Raw genomic sequence first — 25,202 nt, 5'->3', positions numbered from 1 at the left:
CTTTTGCGATATGCTTCTTGTAAGGCTCTGCCCATGAACCCCTCGCTGATATTTGGGTCGGCCACAATATGCGCTAAGCGAAGACTCGCCCCCACTATCGTTCTCACCCAAACCCCTCGTTCGACCTCTACTTCGATCCGATTTTGTGTCCGAATCTTTTCCACTTCTAGAGCCATGGAGGATCCCCAGAGTCAGCTGGTGGAATACCAGGGAACCCAGTACAATGTCGTCAAAGAAGGATTGGCAAAGATTCTCAACCCGCCTGCCCAAGAAGCCGCTTCTAAGGGAACGAAGAAAGATCTCAAAGCCGACGACCAGACCCAATCCGTCTTCTACAATCCAATTCAACAATTCAATCGTGACTTGAGTGTGCTGGCCATTCGCGCTCACGGAGAACATGTCTTAGATCTGAAGAAACAAAAAGCTGCCCAGAAGCTGAAGAAGCAGGCAGCCAATGGGGAAAAGAAGCGTAAGCGCGAAGACGATCAGACGGAGAACCCGAGGCCCGCTCCCAACGCAGAAAACAAGGATAACACAGAGCCTAATGACCAGCCAGTGCCTGCTGCCCCAGTTGAGCAAGAACCGCAGTCGAGTGTTCAACCCCAGCAGCCCTCAACACCATCTTTTACTGTCCTCGATGCCCTGTCTGCAACCGGATTGCGCGCTCTTCGCTATGCCTCAGAGCTGCCATTTGTCACAAAGGTCGTAGCCAACGACTTATCAGAGTCGGCAATCAAGTCTATGAAGAAAAACATCGAGTATAACGAGCTCCAAACAATCCAACCCAACTTGGGCGATGCTCGAGTTTATATGTATGGGCTTGATAACGCCAGCAAGTTTGACGTTATTGATTTGGATCCATATGGCACAGCAGCTCCATTCTTGGATGCTGCAGTGCAGGCAGCTAAAGATGGCGGCCTTTTGTGTGTCACTTGCACCGATGCTGGCGTCTGGGCTTCGGTTGGCTATTCGGAAAAGGCATTCTCTTTGTATGGCGGTATCCCTATGAAAGGCTCCCACTCTCACGAGGGTGGTCTGAGATTGATTTTGAATTCCCTTGCCGCATCAGCGTCCAAATATGGAGTGGCCATTGAACCATTGTTGTCTCTGTCAATCGATTTCTACGCTCGCGTGTTTGTTCGGGTCCACCGTTCTCCCGCACAAGTCAAATTCAACTCCGGCAACACAATGCTCGTCTACAGCTGTGATGCTGGCTGTGGCGCATGGTCAACACAGACCGTCGGTATCAACAAATCCAAATTGGACCGCAAGGGAAACCCCATCTACCACCACGGGGTTGCTAAAGGACCCTCAGCTGGTCCACACTGCGAACATTGCGGCTCAAAAACGCATCTCGCAGGCCCCATGTGGGGTGGTCCGCTCCACAACCCTCACTTTATTCAGAAGATCTTGGACATGCTTCCCGGAGCTGACACTGACACATATCAGACCACTGCTCGGATCGAGGGCATGTTGACCACAGCCCTTGAAGAAGACCTGGACATCGCACCATCTTCATCAGAGACATCCAGTCCCAAACAACCTGCCGCAGAAACAAAGAGCGAGCAGGAAGTTACATACCCTGCCATCATTCCCCGTATGGATGTCGCCGCACGAGAAAAATACCCATTCTACTTCTCCCTCAGTTCTCTCGCCAAGGTTCTGCATTGCACTACCATCCCAATCGACGAGTTCCGCGGTGCTCTCAGCCATCTCGGCTACCGCTCCACCCGCAGCCACGCCAAGCCCAACTCCATCCGCACCGATGCCCCCTGGGAGGTGATTTGGGAGATTATGCGTGAGTGGGTCCGTCAGGAATCGCCCATCAAAGAATCTTCATTGAAACCTGGAACTGCCGGTTTCGCGATCATGGGCAAGAGCCGTGAAAACCTGCGTAAACTGGGCGACGAAGACCAATGGCTATCGCTTCTCAAAAAGGATCTCATGTCTGCTGTTGATTCTGGTAGAGACATCAGTGACTTGGTCACTAAAGTTGAAGCTGCTCTATACCGATCTGGATCGCGAAACTCGTGGCAAAAGGATGGCGCTTCTACAGAGCCTCGTCCGGATGCTGAGACCCAATCTGCACCGGCTGAGGAACCTGTCGCTGCTACTACACAGGCCTCCAAGCCGCCTCATCCTAGCGCCCTCACTGTGGTTTTTGATGAGGTTCGAGGCCGTGAGGTGTCTGCTGCGCATACTAAGAAGCGACTGGTGCGGTATCAGCTCAATCCCCGTGCTAACTGGGGTCCTCTCAACCGGGCAGGACGTTAATAAATTATCAAGAATTCATGTCAATTTTAAATGTGTTTTTATCTCTGAGCAGCCAAAGTAAATATGTAATTTTAGGGCGTTTTGATTTATAAGGTGCTTACAAGGAATCAAAGTGAATGATGGAAAAATAATATTAGAATGGAAACGGAAAACTCATATACATGCACGTAAAACTCCAAGGCTTTGAGACATATCACATAATGACCCATGAGACAAAAAAGAAAGGTCTATCAAAAAAAGAGCATTATAAAGAGGAGATCAACAGTATTAGGTTAATCATTTGGCAACGTTCTCGTCGCCCTCTTCGTACTTCTCCCAGTTGGCCAAGATGTGGGCAATGCGGGGCGAGTTGGTGAGTCTGTAGACATCCTCGAAGTACTCCTTGGTGATCTCGAAGGGACGGGCAGTGACGTTAGGAATGTACTTGCCGACCAGCTTGCTGGGGTCAATGGTAGTCTTGTTGATCTTCTTCAGCAAGAAGGAACGGAAAGGCTTGACACCGGAGCGCAGGAAAGTGCTGTGGAAGGGCACATCGATACCCTTGAGGGGAATGGTGGCGAAGCCACGCTCCAGGTTGATAGGACGGGGCTTGGCCTCGGTCTGCTTGACACACTCCTGGATGATGCTGACGAGGTGCTCCTTGACGTCCTCGAGAGACATGCTCTGCATAAGAGCAGGGATGTCAATGTTCTGAGCCTTCAAGAAGTTCAGCAGGTTGGTGAGGCAGTCAAGAGCACGGAGGTCACCAGCGGCAACGTATTGCATGTTGGCAACGTTGTAGTTGACAATCTCCAGCAGCCAGCCGGTGGTCTCGGAGATGTTCTCAACAACGTACTGGAGGGCAGGCTCGTTGAAGGTCTTGGAGATACGGCTGGGGTTGACAGCGCACATGGAGTAGTTGGAGCGACCCTGTGCATCACGCTCGACAGCGACCTGCATGGTAAGACCACGGTAGAACACGACGGAAACCAAGCTCTCAATGGGCATGACATCAGCCAGAGCGGCCAAAGCCGAGTATTCACCAAGCGAGTGTCCAGCGAAGCTGCTGTCGCGCTGAACCAAGCCCTTGGCGCGCATGTCCTCGAAGCTGGCCTTCTCCATCAGAGTCAAGGCTGGCTGGGTGAACTGGGTGGCAGAGAGAAGACCAGTGGGAGAGCGGTAGGTGTACGAGGCGGTGGTCTCATCAACCTCCTTGAAGATCTTCTCCGACTTGATAGACCCATCGGCGTTCACCGACTCGAAAGTCATGGCCATGTAGTTCTCGCGGATAGCCTTACCACGAGGACCACCGAAGTGGACAGTCAGCTCCTTGGGGTTGTTCTTGACAATGTCAATGATGGAAAGACCGTAGTTCTCCATGAAGTGGCGATCAGCCCGGTCCCAGACCTCCTGGGCCACGGGGCTAGAACCATACAGCTCCATACCCATGCCCTGCTCCTGAGAGCCCTGGCCGGTGAAGACATAGGAAGTAACGGGCTGCTCGACCTCAGCCTCACCCTCCAGAACCTTCTCTTCGGTATCCTTGTTGCTGGCTTCGACCTTGATGATCTTGCGACCAGCAATCATACCAACATGCTGCAGCTTGACAGTGATCATGTCGTTGGGCAGAACCATACCGACAAGCGAAACTTGGAATCCACGAACACGGCCGATGTTGTTCTCGGCTGCCCAAGTCTCAACGAGGCTGCGAACAGCGGCACTGCTGTACATGCCATGGGTGATAGTTCCGGGCAGGTTGGCGTAGCTGGAGAAAACGCGCGACACGTGAATGGGGTTGTAGTCACCAGACACGCGGGCGTAGGTCTCGTTGGAGGCGGGGGCACGTAGTTCCAGTGCGGTCTTACCACTGAGCGGGATCGGGTTCTCAAAGTAGACGGGCTGCTCAATGGAAGTTCCGTTACGCTGAAGGTAGTCAATCACGGGGTTACCGTGTGAGTCACCTGCATCGTATTCAACAGATGCGACTTGGATGACCTCCTTGGTGGGGAGCTCGAGAAGAGCTTGTCCAACGGTCTGGACGTTGCTGAAGACAGCGCTGTTCTTGAAGCGGATCAAACTCTGCAGGCGGAATGTCAGGGTTTGGCCCAAAAGCTCAATGTCGGATTCGTCCATGCGGAACCACTCCTTGGAGCGAAGAATGGCGACATCCCGGCTGGTGGTGAGGTGAACCTGCATGGGGACCTCATCCTTGCGCTGGAAGGTGTTTTCATAATCGGTGTAAGTACCCCGGTAAAGGAACTGACTGGTCACATGCATGATGGCTTTGTTGTCTCGCTTGATAGTGCCGCAAACCTCGACCATCTTACCGGAGTCCTGGTTGATGACGGAGTTAATCTGGGCGGTTGTGTCCAGAACATCGCCAACCTTGAGGGGCTGGGCGCCAGGAACCATCTTGAAACCGTTGGACAAGTGAACAAGCTTCAGCAGATCTCCATCGATGGTACGAGGGAAGATGGGCTTGGTGATTGCCTTCCAGCCTGCCACGATGGCAAAGTCCATGGGGGCGAAGACCTCCTTGCCAGGACGGTCGACGAAAGCCTCTCCGGTGTTACCGACTGCGTGAACAAAGTCGGCAACATCCTGGGAAGTGATCGTCTTCTGACCACCGCTGAAAGTGGCGGTAGTGGGTGTGTCGAAGGGCACGTCCTTGTTACCGAACCAAACCCGGTAGTAGAACTCCTTGATGCGATCGTTGCGGTCACCCATGACCTCGCGAATGGGAGCGTAGCCAGTCTCCGGGTGATAGGTGAACAGGAAGTTCAGAGGAACCACACCATTCTCAGCAGTGCGACTCTCGAACAAGGTCAGACTGATCTGCCCGTTCTCGTTCATCTTGGCCTCGACAGTCTTGACCAACTTGCCACACTGGTGAGGCTCCCGCACGCTAATAACAGTCTTGGTAGGGTCGTTGGGGTAGGCTACTTCGACGTACATGCCTGCGGTCGGAGCCACAATCCGCTTCATGGGGTTGGTCTGGAAGCGATGGCCCTGAACGAAGACATCAGCCAAGAAGAGAGCATGTCTCCAGGAGTAGGCATTGCCGGCAAGAAGACCGAGCCAGCGGTCCAACTCTGGCAAGGCTGCGGTAGCAGACAAGCGGAAGCTGGTCTTGGTTGGCTCTTCAGAAATAGTCAACCCATCAGCCTCCGATTCATCCACGTTCATAAGCTGTCCGCCAAAGTACTCAATGACAGGAATCTTGGTGCTGTCACCGCCATAGACATCACGAAGGAGGCCGGCGATGTGTCCCTTGTGGACACCATCAAGGATGTCCTGAACAGGCTCATCAATGACGTTGGAGAAACGAGCAGCCATGGGGCCCTGAAGAATACAGGTTCGGCCGACATCTTGGTCAACGACAGCCTCAAGATCCTCACTCTGCCACAGAGAATCCTTCTTGAAGAAGAACTCGAAGTTCTCATCCAAAACGGGGACGAAAGGCACGGGCTTTTGGCCGCGTCTCTGGCAGAGGAGCAGGAAGTGTTGCACATCCTGTGCGTTGATGAGCTGATCAGCAGCTGCAGGATAGGCAGCCAGAATGTTGGCAACGGTGGGATAGGGGGTATTAAGGTCCAAATAGCATTGAAGCAGCGATGCCTGACCCTCGACAGTGGTGAAACGCTCCTCAACACGACGGAGGAAGTCACCTGTCAAGCGCTTGAGGGAAGGATCAATCCATCGGGACTCGTGCTTGATGTACATGAGCTCCACCATGCGGTGAACAACCTCAGCATAAGTCATATCCTCCAGATCGACAGTCTCGCCTGCGGTGTTGCGACCGAACCAAACCTTGTGGAAGTCATCATTCAGCTTCTTAATGATGTAGTCGCGTTGCTTCTTCAGTTCGGGGACACGCTTGGCCTTGTCGAGCTTGAAGATCTTCTGATCCATCTCCTGCCAGAGCAAGACACCGCGAGTGGCCAACTTGTGGATAGGCTCGCCCATCTCAGAAAGAACGGTGATGATACCGCCGGTTGGCTTCTGGTAAGTCTTCTCCCATTCCTCATCGTCCACACCGGGGGCATCGGCGATGGCCTTCTTGGCGTTGTGAGAGGTGTGGGCCTCCTTGGCGATCATCATGCGAGATCCGAACAGACAGCCGTCGAAAGGCATAGGAGGGTAGCCGTACTTGGCGGACCATGAACCGGAAAGGTAAGGGTAAGTGTCCTCCGAGCCACCAAAGCCACTGCCAGCAACAAGGACAATATTACCCTGCTTGCGGATACGGCTGTACATCTGGAGTACAGGCTGGTGGAAGTCCTCGAAGGAGTGGTGACCACCACCACGACCACCAGTCCACTGAAGGATGATGGGGAACTTGGGGTTGGCCTTGGCAATGTTGATGACCTGCTGGATCGCATCGACGGAGCCAGGCTTGAAGGCGATGTGCTTGATACCAAGAGTCTCGATGTACTCATTGGCAACTTCAATAGATGGTACACCAGCGCCAATGGTCAGACCTTCGATAGGAACGCCCTCGCTGCGCAAACGACCAATCAACGGAATCTGCCAAGCCATCGCACGGGGGTTGACATAGATCAAGTTGATGGTGATGCCACGACCAGGAGGGATAGCCTTCTCGATCTTCGTAATGGCTTCCGTCATGGTCTTCGCATTGTAGTAGCCACCACCGGCCAATTCGATGTGGTAACCAGCATTCATAGTAGCAGCCACGAAGTCCCAGGCAACGGTAGTGGGGGTCATACCAGCGACCATGACAGGGGGAATACCCAACAGACGACTCATCTTGGTGTCCACGTAAGTTTGGCCGGTGGATGTCTGTGTAAGGCGAGGACCGTGTTCCTTAACCCAGTCCACGGCGAACTTGACCGAATCCTCATCACGGTCGAACAGCTCTGGCTTGTAGCCAACCTCGGCGTTAGTACCGTCCATCTCACCAGCAAGAATGACTCGGACACCGGTGCCGTCCTTGTTCCGGTTGGTCAGAACGCCCAGACCGGAGATGCCACCGGGGCCGAAATCAAGAATGTGAGTGGCACCAGGGAAGACAGTGGCTTGCTCCCAGTTGACCGCATCGTGGGTGATCATACGAACCAACGAGGGGACAATGTTCTTGTCACCTAGCAGTCGCAGATCCTCTCCAGTCTTGGTGTGGTAAACAGGAATCTCCAGCGACTTGGCAGGGATCTCAACATCCTCCAGATCCTCGAGAATGCGATCGTAGGCAGACACAAGATACTGGCTGTGGAAAGGAGCAGTGATGGGGAGGAAACGGTTGACGAACCGGACCTTGCGCTGGGTGAATGGCACACGGTTCTGGTCGAGTCCGGTGGGAGCCTTGACCTTGCGCAAGCGCACGTTAAGACCGTATAGCGAAATGGGGGGACCAGTCACCACGAAGTTGCGAGCACTGTTCACCAGCGAGACGGAGATGTGGCGGTCCTCAGGCAGATGTTGGTTGGTGGCATCGATGTGCTCCTGAACGGCGGCGAGAGAGAGGTCGCGGATAGACAGCATGGGGGTAGGGGTTCCCTCTCCATTCTCAATCGAATCCTGAAGGACGGAAGGAGCGATCGACGTGCGAGGGTAGGCCTGCTGGCTGCGAAGACCAATCCAGAACAGCATGGTCAACGCATTCTGGGCGGCGGTAGCGAAGGATTCCCAGCTTGTGGCGGTTGCAATAGCGGCGGCTGTTACAACTCCCTGAGAGTGACCTGTGGCACCAAGGAATCGCTCCAAGATATCACCCGGCTTGCGACCCAAGACCTTGCAGGTGACGGTATAGTGAGCCAGCTGGACCAATCCAATCAGTGGCAGACTGACGGGAGCGGAAACCAGGTAATCGACATCAGGTTGGGTGTCCCGATCTTGAAGCCATTGCATGATATCCAAGCCCTTAGGGTAGAGCTTGCTAGCCTCGGGCTCGTTGGAGAGCGATTGAAGGAGCTCGGCGGAGGAAGTGATGAGTTCTTCGACGAAAGAAGGGTAAGTGGTGTAGATATTGCGCAATTCATCAAAGTACTCCTCGATATTACCCTGACCACCGAACACAGAGTAGATACCGGCAGCCTTGTCGGACGCCGCACGGAACAAGGCCGAGTCGTAGGGCTTGGTGGGCCGGCCCGCCGCAGCTCGCCCAGCATAGTAGGCCTCAACGACTTGGTTCTTCTTAGCAACGATGCCGGGGAGCGCAGCTGCCACGGCGTGAACGTCATTGCCGCGCATGAAGGCACGCTCGAATTCATTCATCACGAGCTTGAGGACATCCAAGAAGTTGCCCTGTGCATCGTCTTCCTCGTCGAGCTCGTGAGCCACATGGCCAATGTAGCGGGCGACCAATTCGGTCACTGATGATGGCTCATCATCTTGGGCCAATTCGTCTGTGGGCTCGGGTAAAGAAGCGGTGAAGCTGTCTTTCAACTGCGATGCATGGAAGTGAAGCGAGGTAGGGACGAGGAAAGAGAACTCGAGGGAGCCATGCGAGAGGATGAGAGGGCGGAGGGATTGAGAGGACCGAGGGGTGTTGATGCCGGTCTGGGGACCGGTCGATGTGCCGAACATGATGTGGGCTCTCTCTGTTGAAAATGAGATAGAAGAGAAGAAGGCAAGAGACCAGAACGACCCTGAGATGTGGGAGGGGGTTTTTTTTCCTGTTCCCCGTTAGTTTTTCCAATTTAACAGAGAGGGGCCTCACTCACTGGGCAGACCTCGAGGTCTAAACGAAATAGGGTATTAATCAAGGGAATAAAGAGAGTAAAATAAAGAGAACACAATTTCAACAGATATACACATAAAATAGAAAAAGGTCCAGAGCAATTGATAGCCTGAAGGGGACGAAGCAATAGGGAAAAGAAAAAAAAGATCCGCTGGTTGAACTGCACGCTTCCCAAAGGGGTTTAGCGCTGTGGCTGACCCGCCCCAATGGGTTGTGACTGGGTTGAACCCGTTGAGGATTACACTACGTTACCTGGTATTGGTATTTTGCCTGGACGGCATAAATTCGGACGATGTATATATATCCCTCTATAGGAGTACCGAGTATAGACGGAGTATATATGCGACCACTGAGGATGGGACCCGACCTCAGTGCATCAACTAAATACCGTTGGTGTTCCACAGATGTCGTTGGGATTCCCTCGCAAAGCTCCAAGCCCCTAATCAGGCAGCTAGCCAAATGATCCGCGCAATGCCGCACATCGTTGCTTAGTGTCAGATCCCGGCCGAAGCTCTGGAACCCCAACGTACTCACCAATTTGGCATTGTCTCTCCCCATTCCTCCGAGTCTCGCTGTGAGGGACTTAAAAATCCAGTGTTAGAATAGGGGCATCACTCTTCTTCTCTTCTCTTCTTAATTTTCAAGTCCAACGTGGTGAGGTGAGTGATCTTTGTTTTTTTTTTTTTGTTATTTGTTTTTTTTGATCTTTTCTTATTTTTTCGAAACAGTAGTTTGTTATTTTCCTTTTTCCCGGGCGTTTGTTTTAATTTCAGAAACTTGGAAAATTACCGTCCGGTATTATTCGATACCACATCTATCTCCGTTCATTCCCACCTTTTTTTCCCTTCTTCTTTCTGGGACCATCAATCCAATTGTCTTGGGGACATTTGACTGATACTTTTCATAGGATTGACTCCTATTCTAATTTTGTTATACTCCTTTTCTTCAAGTTATCCTCTTTTACTCAGTCCTTCCTGTCCACTTGACCCTTCGACAACTCTTGTCGCGCAATCCCGGACGTTTGTCCTAATTTCCATCCTTCTCTGTTTAATCAATTGATACCCATTACTTCCATCATGCGTCCGGAAGTTGAACAAGAGCTCGCCCACACCTTGTTGGTGGAGTTGCTTGCCTACCAATTCGCCTCCCCCGTCCGATGGATCGAGACCCAAGATGTTATCCTCGCCGAACAGCGCACCGAGCGCATTGTCGAGATTGGTCCCGCAGATACCCTTGGAGGAATGGCACGACGGACACTAGCCTCCAAGTACGAGGCTTACGATGCGGCTACATCAGTCCAGCGCCAGATTCTCTGCTATAATAAGGATGCTAAGGAAATCTACTACGATGTCGACCCCGTGGAGGATGAGCCCGAGCCCGCTGCTGAGGCCGCTTCTTCTGCCCCGGCCGCACCAGTTGCTGCTCCCGCAGCTGGAGCCCCTCCTCCACCTCCCAGTGCGGGCCCCGCTGCCGCCGTCGAAGATGCCCCCGTCACAGCAGTCGATATCCTGCGGACATTGGTTGCTCAGAAGCTAAAGAAGGGCCTTTCAGATGTGCCATTGTCAAAAGCCATTAAGGATCTTGTCGGAGGTAAGCAGTCCCATTCCCCCAAAATGGTTACTCCGTTCTAACGAGTAGACAGGCAAGTCCACATTACAGAATGAAATCCTGGGTGACCTGGGTAAAGAATTCGGCTCTACACCCGAGAAGCCTGAGGATGTTCCCCTCGATGAGTTGGGTGCTTCTATGCAAGCCACATTCAACGGTCAACTGGGCAAGCAGTCCTCCTCGCTCATTGCCAGAATGGTCTCCTCCAAAATGCCCGGTGGCTTCAACATCACTTCCGTTAGAAAATACTTGGAGACTCGGTGGGGTTTGGGGTCTGGCCGCCAGGATGGTGTCCTCCTCCTTGCTCTTACCATGGAGCCCGCTGCTCGTCTTGGCGCTGAAGCGGATGCCAAGGCCTATCTCGACGACGTAACCAACAAGTACGCCGCTAGCGCTGGAGTCAACCTCTCCGCTCCAGTTGCCGGTGGTGACGCTGGCGGTGGTGGCGGTGGTATGATGATGGACCCTGCAGCTATTGATGCCCTGACCAAGGATCAGCGAGCTCTGTTCAAGCAGCAGCTCGAGATCATTGCCCGTTACCTTAAGCTCGACCTTCGTAGTGGTGAAAAGGCTCACGTTGTCTCCCAGGAGACCCAGAAAGCGTTGCAGGCCCAGCTGGACTTGTGGCAAGCAGAGCACGGCGATTTCTACGCCTCAGGCATTGAGCCATCATTCGATCAGTTGAAGGCCCGTGTCTACGATTCCTCGTGGAACTGGGCTCGTCAAGACGCCTTGAGCATGTATTACGATATCATCTTCGGTCGCCTGCAGGTCGTCGACCGTGAAATTGTCAGCCAGTGCATTCGCATCATGAACCGCTCCAACCCCCTCCTCCTCGACTTCATGCAGTACCACATCGACAACTGCCCAACTGAGCGTGGAGAGACCTACCAGCTTGCCAAGGAGCTTGGTCAACAGCTTATTGAGAACTGCCGCGAAGTTCTGGAAGTGGCCCCTGTTTACAAGGACGTTGCTGTGCCCACTGGTCCTGAAACCACCATTGACGCCCGTGGCAACATCGGCTACAAGGAGGCTCCTCGCACCAGCGCTCGCAAGCTGGAGCACTACGTCAAGCACATGGCTGAGGGAGGCCCGATTTCCGAATACAGCAACCGCACCAAGGTTCAAAATGACCTGAAGAGCGTATACAAGCTGATTCGTAAGCAACATCGTCTTTCCAAGTCTTCGCAGATCCAGTTCGATGCTCTCTACAAGGACGTCATTCACGCTCTCGGCATGAACGAGAGCCAAATTATCCCCCAGGAGAACGGCCACAGCAAGAAGGGCGGCCGCAGTGCTGCCAAACGCGTTACTTCTGCTCCCACCCGCCCCGGCAAAGTGGAGACCATTCCCTTCCTGCACCTGAAGAAGAAGACCGAACACGGCTGGGATTACAACAAGAAGCTGACTGGCACCTACTTGAATGTCTTGGAGTCAGCTGCTAAGAACGGTCTTAGCTTCCAGGGCAAGAACGTCCTGATGACCGGTGCCGGTGCCGGTTCTATTGGTGCCGAGGTCCTGCAGGGTCTGATCAGTGGTGGCGCCAAGGTCATTGTCACCACCAGTCGCTTCTCGCGCGAGGTGACCGAATACTACCAGGCTATCTATGCCCGTTTCGGTGCTCGCGGCTCCCAACTTGTGGTCGTGCCGTTCAACCAGGGCAGCAAGCAGGATGTTGAGGCCTTGGTTGACTACATCTATGACACCAAGAAGGGACTTGGATGGGACTTGGACTTTGTCGTCCCCTTCGCCGCCATCCCCGAGAACGGTCGTGAGATCGACTCGATCGATTCCAAGTCTGAGCTGGCTCACCGTATCATGTTGACCAACCTGCTCCGTCTTCTGGGCTGCATCAAGACCCAGAAGCAAACTCACGGCTTCGAGACTCGCCCTGCTCAGGTCATCTTGCCCCTCTCTCCCAACCACGGTACCTTCGGCAACGACGGTTTGTACTCCGAGTCCAAGCTTGCTCTGGAGACCCTCTTCAACCGCTGGTACTCTGAGAACTGGGGCCACTACCTTACTATCTGCGGTGCGGTCATTGGCTGGACCCGTGGTACTGGTCTAATGAGCGGCAACAACATGGTTGCTGAAGGCGTCGAGAAGCTGGGCGTCCGTACATTCTCCCAGCAGGAGATGGCCTTCAACCTTCTCGGACTGATGTCTCCAGCCATCGTCAACTTGTGCCAGCTCGATCCAGTCTTTGCTGATCTCAACGGTGGTCTGCAATTCATTCCGGATCTCAAGGGTCTGATGACCAAGCTTCGCACCGACATCATGGAGACCAGCGATGTTCGCCAGGCTGTCATCAAGGAGACTGCTTTTGAGCATAAGGTTGTCCACGGCGAAGACAGTGAACTCCTGCACAAGAAGCTCATTGCAGAGCCCCGCGCCAACATCAAGTTCGAGTTCCCCAACCTGCCTGACTGGGAGGAGGAAGTCAAGCCCCTCAATGAGTCGCTCAAGGGCATGGTCAACCTGGACAAGGTGGTCGTTGTCACTGGTTTCTCTGAAGTCGGTCCTTGGGGTAACTCTCGTACCCGTTGGGAGATGGAGTCCAAGGGCAAGTTCTCACTGGAAGGTTGCGTTGAGATGGCATGGATCATGGGTCTGATCAAGCACCACAACGGTCCCCTCAAGGGCAAGGCCTACTCCGGCTGGGTTGATGCCAAGTCTGGCGATCCCGTCGATGATAAGGATGTCAAGGCTAGGTATGAGAAGCACATCTTGGAGCACACTGGTATCCGTCTCATCGAGCCCGAGCTGTTCAAGGGATATGATCCCAAGAAGAAGCAGCTCCTCCAGGAGATTGTCATTCAGGAGGATCTCGAGCCTTTCGAGTCTTCCAAGGAGACTGCCGAGGAGTTCAAGCGTGAGCATGGCGATAATGTTGAGATCTTCGAGATCCCCGAGACTGGAGAGTACACCGTACGTCTTCGCAAGGGCGCCACTATGCTCGTTCCCAAGGCTCTGCAGTTCGATCGTCTCGTCGCTGGTCAAGTTCCCACTGGCTGGGATGCCAGCCGCTATGGTATTCCCGACGATATTATCGAGCAGGTTGATCCCGTTACCCTCTTTGTCCTGGTCTGCACTGCTGAGGCCATGCTCTCTGCTGGTATCACCGATCCTTATGAGTTCTACAAGTATGTCCACCTGTCCGAGGTTGGTAACTGCATTGGTTCAGGTATCGGTGGTACCCACGCCTTGCGCGGTATGTACAAGGATCGCTTCCTGGACAAGCCCTTGCAAAAGGATATCTTGCAGGAGTCCTTCATCAACACCATGTCCGCCTGGGTCAACATGCTGTTGCTGTCCTCTACCGGACCTATCAAGACTCCTGTCGGTGCTTGCGCCACGGCTGTTGAGTCTGTGGACATCGGTTACGAGACCATTGTCGAGGGCAAGGCCCGCGTTTGCTTCGTTGGTGGTTTCGATGACTTCCAGGAGGAGGGCTCTTACGAGTTCGCCAACATGAAGGCCACTAGCAACGCCGAGGACGAATTCGCCCACGGTCGTACACCCCAGGAGATGTCCCGCCCGACTACCACCACCCGTGCTGGCTTCATGGAGTCCCAGGGTTGTGGTATGCAGCTCATCATGACTGCCCAGCTTGCCCTTGATATGGGTGTGCCCATCCACGGTATCATTGCTCTGACCACCACTGCCACTGACAAGATCGGGCGTTCCGTTCCTGCTCCTGGCCAGGGTGTCCTGACCACTGCCCGCGAGAACCCCGGCAAGTTCCCCTCCCCTCTGCTGGACCTCAAGTACCGTCGCCGTCAATTGGATCTTCGCAAGAAGCAGATCAAGGAATGGCAAGAATCCGAGCTTCTCTACCTCCAGGAGGAGGCCGAGGCTATGAAGGCTCAGAGCGACGAGACCTTCAACGAGGCAGAGTACTTGCAAGAGCGTGCTCAGCACATTGAGCGTGAGGCCGTTCGCCAAGAGAAGGACGCACAGTTTAGTCTGGGCAACAACTTCTGGAAGCAAGATTCGCGCATTGCTCCTCTCCGTGGTGCCCTCGCCACCTGGGGTCTTACTGTTGATGACATTGATGTTGCCTCCTTCCACGGTACCTCGACTGTCGCCAACGACAAGAACGAATCCGATGTCATTTGCCAGCAGATGAAGCACCTCGGACGTACCAAGGGTAACGCGGTTATGGGTATCTTCCAGAAGTACCTCACCGGTCACCCCAAGGGTGCCGCCGGCGCCTGGATGTTCAACGGCTGTTTGCAGGTTTTGGACAGCGGTCTCGTTCCCGGTAACCGCAATGCTGATAACGTCGACAAGGTCATGGAGAAGTTTGATTACATCGTCTACCCCAGCCGCAGCATCCAGACCGACGGTGTCAAGGCATTCTCTGTCACCTCCTTCGGTTTCGGTCAGAAGGGTGCTCAGGTCATTGGTATTCACCCCAGGTACCTGTATGCCACCCTTGACCAGGCCCAGTACCAGGCCTACAAGACCAAGGTCGAGGCTCGCCAGAAGAAGGCCTACCGCTACTTCCACAACGGTCTGATCAACAACACCATCTTCGTTGCCAAGAACAAGGCTCCTTACGAGGATGAGATCCAGAGCAAGGTCTTCCTGAACCCCGACTACCGCGTGGCCGTCGACAAGAAGACCTCTGAGCTTAAGTACTCCGCCACTGCCCCTGAGGCCAAGGAGTCCGAGAGCACTCGCCAGACTGTTGAGTCTCTCGCCAAGGCCAATGCCGCCGAGAACTCCAAGATTGGTGTTGATGTTGAGCACATCAACTCTGTCAACATTGACAACGAGACCTTCGTTGAGCGCAACTTCACCCAAAGTGAGCAGGACTACTGCCGCAAGGCCGCATCCCCCCAGTCCTCGTTCGCCGGCCGCTGGAGTGCCAAGGAGGCTGTCTTCAAGTCTCTGGGTGTCAGCAGCAAGGGTGCTGGTGCCGCTCTGAAGGACATTGAGATTGGAGTCGATGCCAACGGTGCTCCCGTTGTTAACGTAAGTGCATAATTGATCCAAGATTCTAATGACAACGCTAACATATATCTTCTAGCTCCACGGTGCCGCCGCCGCCGCCGCCAAGGAAGCCGGTGTCAAGCAGGTCAGCGTCAGCATCAGCCACAGTGACACTCAAGCCGTTGCTGTCGCTGTCTCGCAGTTCTAAGCGTGCTGTGCATATTGTTTATTCTGTGTTCGCATATAGATCCCAGAGATGAAAATTTTCTCTTGGGTTGAGACGTAATGATTGTGATTTATGTTCTTAGATTTCCGAGCCAGCTTCGTCTCCTGGTTCGTTGTGTTTATAATGGGAGTAATGAATTTATTAGGACTTTTTATTATTTCAAACTTCAGAAGTTCATATCTTGATTACAGGAAAATAGAAGATAGGCTAAACGTAGATTTGGTATGTACTCGTGTCTGCTAGACAGTAACATTAGATAGAAAATACAAAGATGTAAAGAGCATCTGATGTGGAAACTCTCTTCCACGCAGCTCAGTCTCTCTCAAGGAAATAGTCGCATTATCGTCACCTTCATACAACCTAGGTTGCCTTCCAAGGACCTGGACGCAGCATCCGGTCTTCCTTTCCGTAAACACTGACATCCTTGACAATAGCAATGAAACGCCGATGGTTCTCCTTCGACTCGCCAATGCGAGGACGGAAGACCTTCAAGAGGTCACTACTGAGGATACCAGATGCCGGAATAGCTGCATGGATTTCTCCAGCTGTTGGGAATGTTTGAATTCCAGAAATCGGAGTGGACACACGAATACCTGAGGATTGTTAGTTATGTCTTGATTTGAAGAGGCGATCTCAAACTCACCTCTGGGACCATCGGGGCTGCTAGCACGGCTTCCGGTAGGTCGAGGCAAAGGACTTCCGGCGCGAGACCCTTGCGGGGTGCCACTACGAGAAGCTGAAGTTGGGTTGAGCTTCAGCTTCTTGATTTTGCCACCCTCGGTCAGTTCCGCTCCAGACCCAACACCGGTATCGACATCACTGCCAGAGCCAGCGCCACCATGAATGTTTCGCACGCGTTTCTTGCCAGTCTAGATTAATCAGTATGTACTAACCAAAGGGAAGAGAGTTTTGCACATACCTGCATGGCAGATGGAGAGATTGGACGCGATGGGGGTTGAGATGTGGGAAGATGCATGCCCTTGACCTTCTTTCGAGAGGTGTCGGTGCCGCTCGCATCGGAGGCGTTTGGCGATCCAAGCCTCTTCCGAGATCCAGGGGCTTTCTTCAGGGGATCTGTGTGCTTGGGTCGACCAGAGGGAGTGTTTGTTCCCTTGGATGAGGCTTCTCTCTGGTTCTTTTCTTCTTCTGCTTTCTTCCGTTCCTCCTCCTTGGCCCGTTCGGTTTCGCTGTCATCAGAGCTCTGTTCCATGTTAGTTTTGGGGTTGCCGTTGAGAATAGGCGGGAAAACAATTACCTCCTCATCTGTGTATGGGTTGACGTCCGAGCCACTGCTGTAATCGTAGTTCCGTTCTCTCCTTTTCAGGGCCTTGCGTACACCCTTGCCCAGCACACGCCGGGCCTCACGTTCCCGTTTCTCTCGCACTTCTTCGGCATCATACTCTTTCTCATCCTTGAGATCGAACACATTTGCCTTGAGCTGATCTTCTTTGATCCTCTTTTCAGCATCCTTGGCATCTTCGTCCTCATTAAAGAGGTCATCGTGCTCCTCGTCGTCGGCGAACCGATCCTCTTCGAAATCCATTTCACCAGCCTCCAAACCCTCGCCCTTTCCGGCCATTAGGCCTTGTTTTCCGGCATAGACCTTGCGCTGCTTGGCATAAGTGGCCAATTCTTTCTCTTGTTCCATTTGTTGCTGTTTTTCCATGAACCATCGAGGATCCTTCACCCTTTTGGCCATGAATTTCTCTGCTTCCTCAATGGTCAAAGCCTTGAAGTTACTCTTGGCGTTGAACTTGTACCACTTTTCAGCGGGAATCATTCGCATCTTTCCGTTGTCGAGGACAAACACTGCATGTGTTTCGGACAGAGCTGCTTCGTAGTTTCCAACCCAGGTGTGTTGATTATCAAAATCCTCCAAGTGCCACGGCAACGCTTCTTCGTACTTGATCCGTGCTCTCGCGATTTCTTCGGGAGTCATGTCCGACTTGAAGACTTGCTGCGTTTTCTGTTTCGGGGCGTTGGGTCGTTTCGAAATCGATCCAAGGGCGGGAGCGATTTGAGAAAGGTTCTCAGCGCGCTCTTTCTCGCGTGCTGCCTTTCGAGCATCAAATGCCTCACGTTCGGCTTCGTCCATCGGCTGACCATCGATCTCGCCCCTCGACGAATTTGGATCATGAGTTCGCGTACGCGGGTCTCGGCGGTGAAGTCGGACTGGTCGCGTGAATTGTGATTCATCGCGTGGGTCGACGCTTTTCTTCGAGGCAAATCGCGCGATGTGATGCTTCAGCCCCTCCATCATAGCTCGCTTCGTTGTGACCACAGGATAATCAAAGTATCTCTCACTGAGCAAAGGGCCACTGAAACCGTTGGCTGCCATACTGTTGTTTGCAATCTCAAGCATAGGTCGCTCGGAATGGAATATAGCCTGGGGTTTTGACACTTGTGGCCTCGAGGGAAGAGTCTTCAAGGCTGTCCCATTGGGAGCGGGGATGGCCGCCGCTGGTTTGGAGACAGGCCTTCTTTTCGGTCGGACCAAAGGATCAGCTGCCCTTGGACGGCGCATCATTCTTTTCACCGGTGCGCCATTCGGCCCAGTTGGCGTCCGAGCATTCGGGGGATTCGTCGGCGCCGACATCTTGCGGGCGTGGAAAAGAGAGCTGTACAAGTTGTGGAGCGCGATGTGATGGGTCAGACGGCGGGTGAGAAAATGAAAGAGATGTAGCTTTCTGACTGTCTCGCACAAGCGACACGGGGACAGACAAGAAAAGAGAGTGAGGGATAGAAGGGTCACTTTGAAAGAGCTGGAGGCAGTAAACCAGACGTATGACGGTGGAAATCGGAACAAATGTTTACCCGTCCCGTGGCTATAGTCATGTGACTACATACATATGATGTCCGGTTCATATGGTCTGTGCGTCCGGGGGATCCCCGCTCCTAGCAAACTTAGCACCTTATACATACGTACATCGATGAATATTTGGAGGAGTCTCGAAGTATATGATATCAACAAGCTGGTATTCCAGGCTATGTATCCTTGCTAATGCCCCCATTCCCCCAGGATACTGCCATGCATTTAGCTTTTATTGCCACATATGGTAAAGGCAGATATCTGCACCTGGAAAGGCAGTTAATTCGCAGCATTTTCTCCCTGATATACGTCTACTAGCATATGAATTGAAGACAGTGATATTTCCATGGACTCATTCTTTTGTTCAAATTGCTGCAAAACTACTGACCGAATCGTTGACCTGGTTCTAATTCTTTATATGGACAAGCAACCCAATCACAGCCCTAGACACAGTTAGCACACATTACAAAGCTAGGTAGGAAGATGAAGAACTCACCTGTTTGTAGATCTCCGTTCCCCACCATCGGAAACTATCAACCCAGCCTGGATAGACGAAGGCAAAGAAGACAACGACGACTGCAAAAGCTAGGCCAGAATCTAAGGCCGCTGACAACGTCATTGCATACTTCTCCCACCAGGCGGTTCTCCTGCGTCGGATCACGTAGTTGAATATGAAGCATACAAGAGCCCAGATGGAGAAGTTGAGCCCAGTTGCCGGTGGGATCCAGCTGAGACTCCCAAACAAGATGGGGAAATTGACCATACGCCAGAAACTCTTCTTGCTGTGCCTGCCTAGGAGCCACGCACCCAGAGGGGCCACGGCTCCTACCAAAAATGCCCATACAAGAGGTCGATATAGGCCCCCTGGGCCAAAGAATCGCTGCGGGCCGACAACTCCCCAAAGGATGCTGCCGTTGAAGTGGACGCGAGCAATGGGGCAATTAAACCCATTCATGGCCTCGGGAGTACAGAGTCCAGGGATGTAATTGAACATCCAGTTCAGCACGCCAATTTGGGTCATACTCGAGACCAAAGTTGCCATCATCTGGACACCGAACAGAATTCGTGGTGGAATCTTCATGTAATGGCCAAGTTTGAGGTCTGAGGAAAATTTGATCCCTTGTGCAGAGCTGATATATGAATAGGTCACGAAAATCATGTTCGCCACTGGCCTTCCCGGGAATACAATACCACAGAGAAGTTGACAGATCAGATAGAGGCTGCTATGCTGATTGGTGACAGCCATTATGATGCCCACTGGAATGAAAAACACACTGGTAATACCCAGAGCCAAAAGGAGCCCATACCAAGGTAAGTGCGTTGGATAACTTTTGTGGCGAAGGTTAGTCGGTGAAGATTGTTGAAACAAGGGAGAAACATACTATTCGACCGTGAAGGTGGCGATGGCGAGCATCGAGATAAGTACGAGAAGATACCATGTAAGGGGAGCGTCTTTGTAGCGCTTCATCAAGCGACAATGAACATCTTCTCCTCCCAATGGAATTTCCCGAGTCGGGTCACGAGAGCTCGTTCGTGAGATGTCATAGCTCTGTCGGCTCGTAGTATTGCTTCCACGGAGAGGCTGGTATGTTTCCATGGCCGGCACATCTCGTCTTTCCTCGAAAGCCTTCCTGGTCTGCTGCCAAATGTCTTTGCCGTACCAACAAACTGTATGGGTAACAAGTGATGTCAAAGCAGCAAATTGGACACCATAAGATAACACGTAAGTGATTGGGAGGTACACTGGAGAATAATCTTCATAGGCTTTTTGATCGAACAAAAAGTCCTCGGTCAGGATTCGAGCCACTTTGTATGGTCGCCCAGTATTGTCGAATACTGCTGTTGAAAGTATGGGCATATATGCGGAGAAAAGAACGTTTTTATAATCTTCAATTGGTCAGTCAAGTCAAACATAGGATAGACGAGGGGTCTTACAAAGGATTGGGGCGACTGCCCAAATGACAATCACTAGCCCCGTCACAATGTTAGCAGCGGCCCACCAAGGCGTGAGTAATGGGGAGCCAATATAGGCAATTTGGGCCCAATCGAAGGTCAAAGGAAACATCCCGAGACCCGAGGCAACACCAAACTAGAAGAGTCAGCCGAAGCAGCAGAATACTGAATTTGAATGCCTCACCAAATTTGAGATCACAACATTCTTCGGTGCAAACCAAGTGATCACATTGAAATAACTCAGTGCAGGCATCAACAGTCCCGGTACAAAGTACCATAGAAATGCCCCTGCCCAGACAACAATGAAGAATTTATATCTGGAGATACTCCAACCATTCGCCTTTCTGTTACCAGACTTGTGCATTGTAGAAAACATTGCAGTGGACATCAGGGTTCCTGGCCAAATCATAGCCGATGGTCGCACAAGGAATCGTCGAGTCAAACCGGCGAATGCATACCCCAACACTTGAGTTGATATGATGAGCAGGAGCTGGTATAGAATTGGAACATCCTGCTTGTAAAATTTATGTTGCTCGACAATAACCTGCTCTTGGTCAGCCCCGTCACACATTTCTTTTCGGACATACTAACATCAGTTGCAAAAGCAAACCCAAAGGAAACATTGCTGCTAATATAGACACAAGCATGTTCCTTCTCATTCCAGCGGCCCTGGGCAAACCAGAGTCTGGTTCTGGACACCCTTGAGGTGGGAGGGGCATCGATCTCGCCAGTGAGTGGTTCCCTGTGATGAAGGGATCCATTCTCAAAGACTTCAGTGGGATCACCTACTTGTTTGAAAAGCACGTCCCAAAACTTGCCCAGCGGATGCACTAGAACAAGAGCAATAATCGGAGTTATGGCAACACTGGGATAGCGCAAGGAAAAGAAAAGATTGGCCGCAGAGCCTGTCAAAGAAAATAACAATGACAGAATCCACATCCGAGGAGCTGAAATATATTAGAGATATTCAGATTATACGAAGCAAACAACACATATTGCTTACTGTTGATAGAAAGAGAGATATCATCCGTCGCCGGGACCGAAGCTCGTACTTGGGCATACGGCGAATTATCTGGGGGATCTTCATCTGAGGATTTTGAATCATCATCATCAATGTCGAAGACATTCTCGTCGTCACTTGTTATGTATGGCGAAGAAGCCGGTGTGTCCTGCATGACCGGGTTACCCGGCACCGCTAATCCAGTGGCAAACGAGTATTTCGAGTCGGCACCCATGCCAACATCAGATGTGGCGGATGATGGCCGGCGATTGCGTCTCTCTGCATATAAACTGTTTCGCCGCCTAGCAAATGAGTGTGACCCTCGTGGGGTGGACCTTGGGCCGTTGCGTGAAGAACTTCCAACGCCATCTTCAAAGCTCGTGCGTTGCAAGCCTCTGTCGGCACTTTGAATGGAGACATCATCTTCCGAATCTTCATCTCCACTTTGCAATGCTCCATACGAGGAAGCACCCAGTGTGGGCGGCGAGCGGAGGAGAGGGGCGCGCGACATGAAGGCCCTAGAACGGTGGGCAATGCCTGTGTCGGGGTTCACGTCGGACGGTAGGTTATCGATCTCTGTGTCGTAATTTCCATTGTCGCCCGCACAATTACCGAAATCAGAATCAATTTGATCCGTTTCAGCGGGAAGCCACTCGCGCCTCGGGGTCGAGGGGCAAGACAGCTTCCGCGTCCGCAAGGGAATATTGCTGGACGTGATGGTGGGGGAGTTGATGAAACACCAAGAGTATTTCCGGTTAGAACGTGCAGTAGCTCGGATTTATTCTGGACATTGAGGAATCAGAGAAGGGAAGATCAGAGCTAGTGGGGGAAACTAAGGTGGTAGTGTGAAAAACGACCGTAGTCTCCAAGGGTCTCAACGGCCCCACTCACATCGGCATATTAATCTTCCCTGCCAAGCTGTTATACTTCGTAGGAGACAACGTCTCTCCAGGGCTACATGTAGGTATTAGACATACATCCCAGTGTGTACTGTATACATATATACAAGTGTATTGGTATCTATCGCTCTAAAACAATTCTACAACCTTCTCATCCTCGTTCTGAGGTGGCTCGATTTTAGGTTGCTCGGGCTCGCCTTCGCCTTCGCCTTCCTCGTCTCGCATCAGGACCTGCACTAACCGGTCGCAGGCTTCTTGTACATTCTCGTCTTCAACATGCAAGTGGGTTTCACGAATCAAAGGATAAACCTTGACCGCTCGCATCGTATCCCGACCCTCGCGAGTTGTGGTTAGGAGAAGCAAGGTCTCGAGATGGGTCGTGAGGATGGTATTGTCGCTGTCTCTTTGCTTATCAGGTGGCAACAGCTGGAGGTCTGGCAGCATGTCCGCTGAATCCTCATCCGCCAACTCCTCTGGGCCTGCAAGCGGGAGCAACAAGTAAGGCAGAAGGTTGGCCCCATCCTCGGCGAAGAGCATGGGGTGCGAATCAACCTCGAAGGCCACATTCTTGATTGTGGATGCAACGCCCTTTCTCCGAATATCGCTTCGGTGCTCAGTGAACACTGTCAGCTTGGTGATGGGAACCACTCCGTCATATTCCTGGCGTTGAGTGAAATAAGCCCGGCCCTTCTCTGTCTGAGACAAGTCGGCAAACAGATACGACAAATAGTCGTAATTGGCATGCTTGTTGAGCTCACCCTCGGCGCCCTTCACGAAGCAGTCCATCAATTGATCGACCGCGTTCTCGGATGTAGATACAGATTCGGGGATTTTGCGCTTGAGAGAGAACAGGTCATGTAGTTTTTCGTTTTTGACGAGGTTGGCTAGAAGCATAGCCACTTCATCGGCGTTGGGCTCTTTGGGGTTCTAGTATCGAACATATCAGCCCTGGGTTCCTGGTATGACTCTGAGAGTACTCACGGTCACTTTCACAAGCAGAGTCTCGACAAACTTGTCATCCTCAGCGAGAAGTTTCAAAATCTCTTCATCGCCTGACAAATTGACCAACATGATCAACGCATTTTTCGCAATTGGCTACACAACATTAGCCCAAAGTCTCGCGCATGATCGCAGATAACGCACACTGTAATCGCGGGCCAGAAGCATCAAATCGCGAACAGGAAGTAGTTGGTGGCGCTTGAACAGATCGGGCTGAGCGGTAGTGAAGCCGACGAGGTTCTCAACGGCTACGAGAATGTTAGATTGTATATTAAGCGTGGGAGAGGTTGCGCTACCAATTTGTCTGATCTGGGTGTTGCCATGGTGGAGGAATTCCACGAGCTGTTGAAATGTGAGTGAGCGGATCAATGTCGCAGGCGATAGGCGCATACCTCTTCGAGTTCGGTCGGCATTCTGAAGGGGTATAAGCCAAAACTGAGGGCTGAGTGAGTGATGCGAAATGTCCAAGTGGGATCTCAAAGATTTTTTTTCCCGCGGAAGTGGGGTGGTTCTCGACGTCACTGGAAACGCGGAGATCCTCTGCGATTTATAAGACAAGATACATCCAATCTACACAATGCAAGTCATTTCAAGAGCAATTGCAATTGCTCAATAGAGCTATACCTCCACTAGCTACCTTTTTTCTTGGAAATTCATATAGCCATGTCAGTATTACGTCTATTCACTCGAAAGTAATCGGAATTGCCCCGCCTCTAGCGTTGGTGCGGGAGATCCTCCGAAGTTTGCGACTTGGTTTTGACCTTGACCTCGCTCTATCACTTCAAGTGCCTCAAAATGGACACCCCAAACCTCAAAGAGATCCATGACTTCTTGGTGTCACTGGCCTTCAAGGCCGGGGACATTATCAACAATGCGCTCCCAGAAACCAATGGCACGGGATCCAAGATGAATAGTTCGTGTCCCATGCAGCAAGAGGACGGGGAAGAGTAGCTGATCTGTGTAGGTGCCGACCTCGTCACGGAGTATGATCGAGCTGTCGAGAACATGATCTCGACCTCACTGAAGGAGAAATACCCACACTACGAGTATGTCTTTCAGTTGCTCTGCAGCTAGCATCTTCTGACGTCCCTTAGATTCCATGGCGAGGAAACATATGACCCAGCACGCCCATTGACCGATGCTCCCACCTTTGTCGTAGACCCCATCGATGGAACCGTAAACTTCGTGCACGGTTTCCCATTTGCCTGTGTTTCCCTCGGATTCGCTGTTGGACGGGTCCCGACTGTGGGGGTGGTGTATAACCCCTCCACCAAAGCCCTTTACTCCGCCATTCGGGGCCAAGGCGCCTTCCTCAATCGTGAAACCCGCCTTCCGCTGAAAGGCTCCAATATCGAGCCTCTCTCGGGACTCGCCAACGCTCTGATTAGCATTGAATGGGGCGCTGATCGTAGCGGAAATAACTGGGAGACCAAGGTTCGGACATATGAGAAGCTGGGCCAGTCCAAGGAGAAAGGCGGGGCTATGGTGCGCGCGATGCGGAGCTTAGGCTCTGCCGCGTTGAATCTGTGTGCTGTGGCAGATGGCACGCTCGATCTGTACTGGGAGGGTGGATGCTGGTCCTGGGATGTCTGCGCCGGATGGGTCATTCTTACAGAAGCCGGGGGCATCATGGCCGACGGCAACCCAGGAGTTTGGGACGCTCGTCTTGACGGACGGAAGTATCTTGCCGTCCGAGGTTCTCCGGGTGGAGCTGGACAAAAGGAGATGGTGGAGGAGTTTTGGAGCCATGTTCAAGGTGAACTGAAGTATTAATTGTAGTAGGGTCCGTATCTCAGCCCCGGTCTCTCGGAAACCGTTAG

The 25,202-nt window shown here is 52.4% G+C and overlaps 6 protein-coding genes across 6 annotated transcripts; 3 read left to right on the top strand and 3 right to left on the bottom strand.

Moving 5' to 3' along the window:
- Positions 1-174: 174 nt before the first annotated feature.
- N7457_009560 (tRNA (guanine26-N2)-dimethyltransferase) lies at positions 175-2,274 on the top strand (the record flags this gene model as incomplete). Its single annotated transcript, XM_057180603.1, has 1 exon — positions 175-2,274. The coding sequence occupies one exon, from the start codon at positions 175-177 to the stop codon at positions 2,272-2,274; it is 2,100 nt and encodes a 699-aa protein (XP_057028989.1).
- A 276-nt stretch (positions 2,275-2,550) lies between these two features.
- On the bottom strand, positions 2,551-8,796 carry N7457_009559 (tetrafunctional fatty acid synthase subunit FAS1; the record flags this gene model as incomplete). The annotated part of the gene is made up of 1 exon (XM_057180602.1): positions 2,551-8,796. The coding sequence occupies one exon, from the start codon at positions 8,794-8,796 to the stop codon at positions 2,551-2,553; it is 6,246 nt and encodes a 2,081-aa protein (XP_057028988.1).
- Positions 8,797-10,026: 1,230 nt separating this feature from the next.
- On the top strand, positions 10,027-15,704 carry N7457_009558 (trifunctional fatty acid synthase subunit FAS2; the record flags this gene model as incomplete). Its single annotated transcript, XM_057180601.1, has 3 exons — positions 10,027-10,540; positions 10,593-15,538; positions 15,594-15,704. The coding sequence occupies 3 exons, from the start codon at positions 10,027-10,029 to the stop codon at positions 15,702-15,704; spliced, it is 5,571 nt and encodes a 1,856-aa protein (XP_057028987.1).
- Positions 15,705-16,082: 378 nt separating this feature from the next.
- N7457_009557 (transcription factor IIF subunit TFG1) lies at positions 16,083-18,318 on the bottom strand (the record flags this gene model as incomplete). Its single annotated transcript, XM_057180600.1, has 3 exons — positions 16,083-16,315; positions 16,366-16,582; positions 16,642-18,318. The coding sequence occupies 3 exons, from the start codon at positions 18,316-18,318 to the stop codon at positions 16,083-16,085; spliced, it is 2,127 nt and encodes a 708-aa protein (XP_057028986.1).
- Positions 18,319-18,911: 593 nt separating this feature from the next.
- Positions 18,912-23,795, bottom strand: N7457_009556 (Oligopeptide transporter OPT superfamily; the record flags this gene model as incomplete). Its single annotated transcript, XM_057180599.1, has 13 exons — positions 18,912-18,974; positions 19,028-19,661; positions 19,914-20,418; positions 20,467-20,620; positions 20,669-21,028; positions 21,076-21,431; positions 21,488-22,191; positions 22,376-22,438; positions 22,520-23,310; positions 23,365-23,478; positions 23,527-23,630; positions 23,679-23,724; positions 23,775-23,795. 13 exons carry the CDS (start codon positions 23,793-23,795, stop codon positions 18,912-18,914), a joined length of 3,915 nt encoding a protein of 1,304 aa, XP_057028985.1.
- Positions 23,796-24,177: 382 nt separating this feature from the next.
- On the top strand, positions 24,178-25,155 carry N7457_009555 (inositol monophosphatase family protein; the record flags this gene model as incomplete). Its single annotated transcript, XM_057180598.1, has 3 exons — positions 24,178-24,295; positions 24,347-24,428; positions 24,477-25,155. The coding sequence occupies 3 exons, from the start codon at positions 24,178-24,180 to the stop codon at positions 25,153-25,155; spliced, it is 879 nt and encodes a 292-aa protein (XP_057028984.1).
- Positions 25,156-25,202: the final 47 nt, after the last annotated feature.

Source organism: Penicillium paradoxum (genome assembly GCF_028828445.1).
Source record: "Penicillium paradoxum strain IBT 22861 chromosome Unknown utg000007l_segment0_segment0, whole genome shotgun sequence".
Lineage (NCBI taxonomy): Eukaryota > Fungi > Ascomycota > Eurotiomycetes > Eurotiales > Aspergillaceae > Penicillium > Penicillium paradoxum.
The sequence above is the reverse complement of the archived record's forward strand: the minus strand, read 5'-3'. Positions and strand labels throughout refer to the sequence as shown.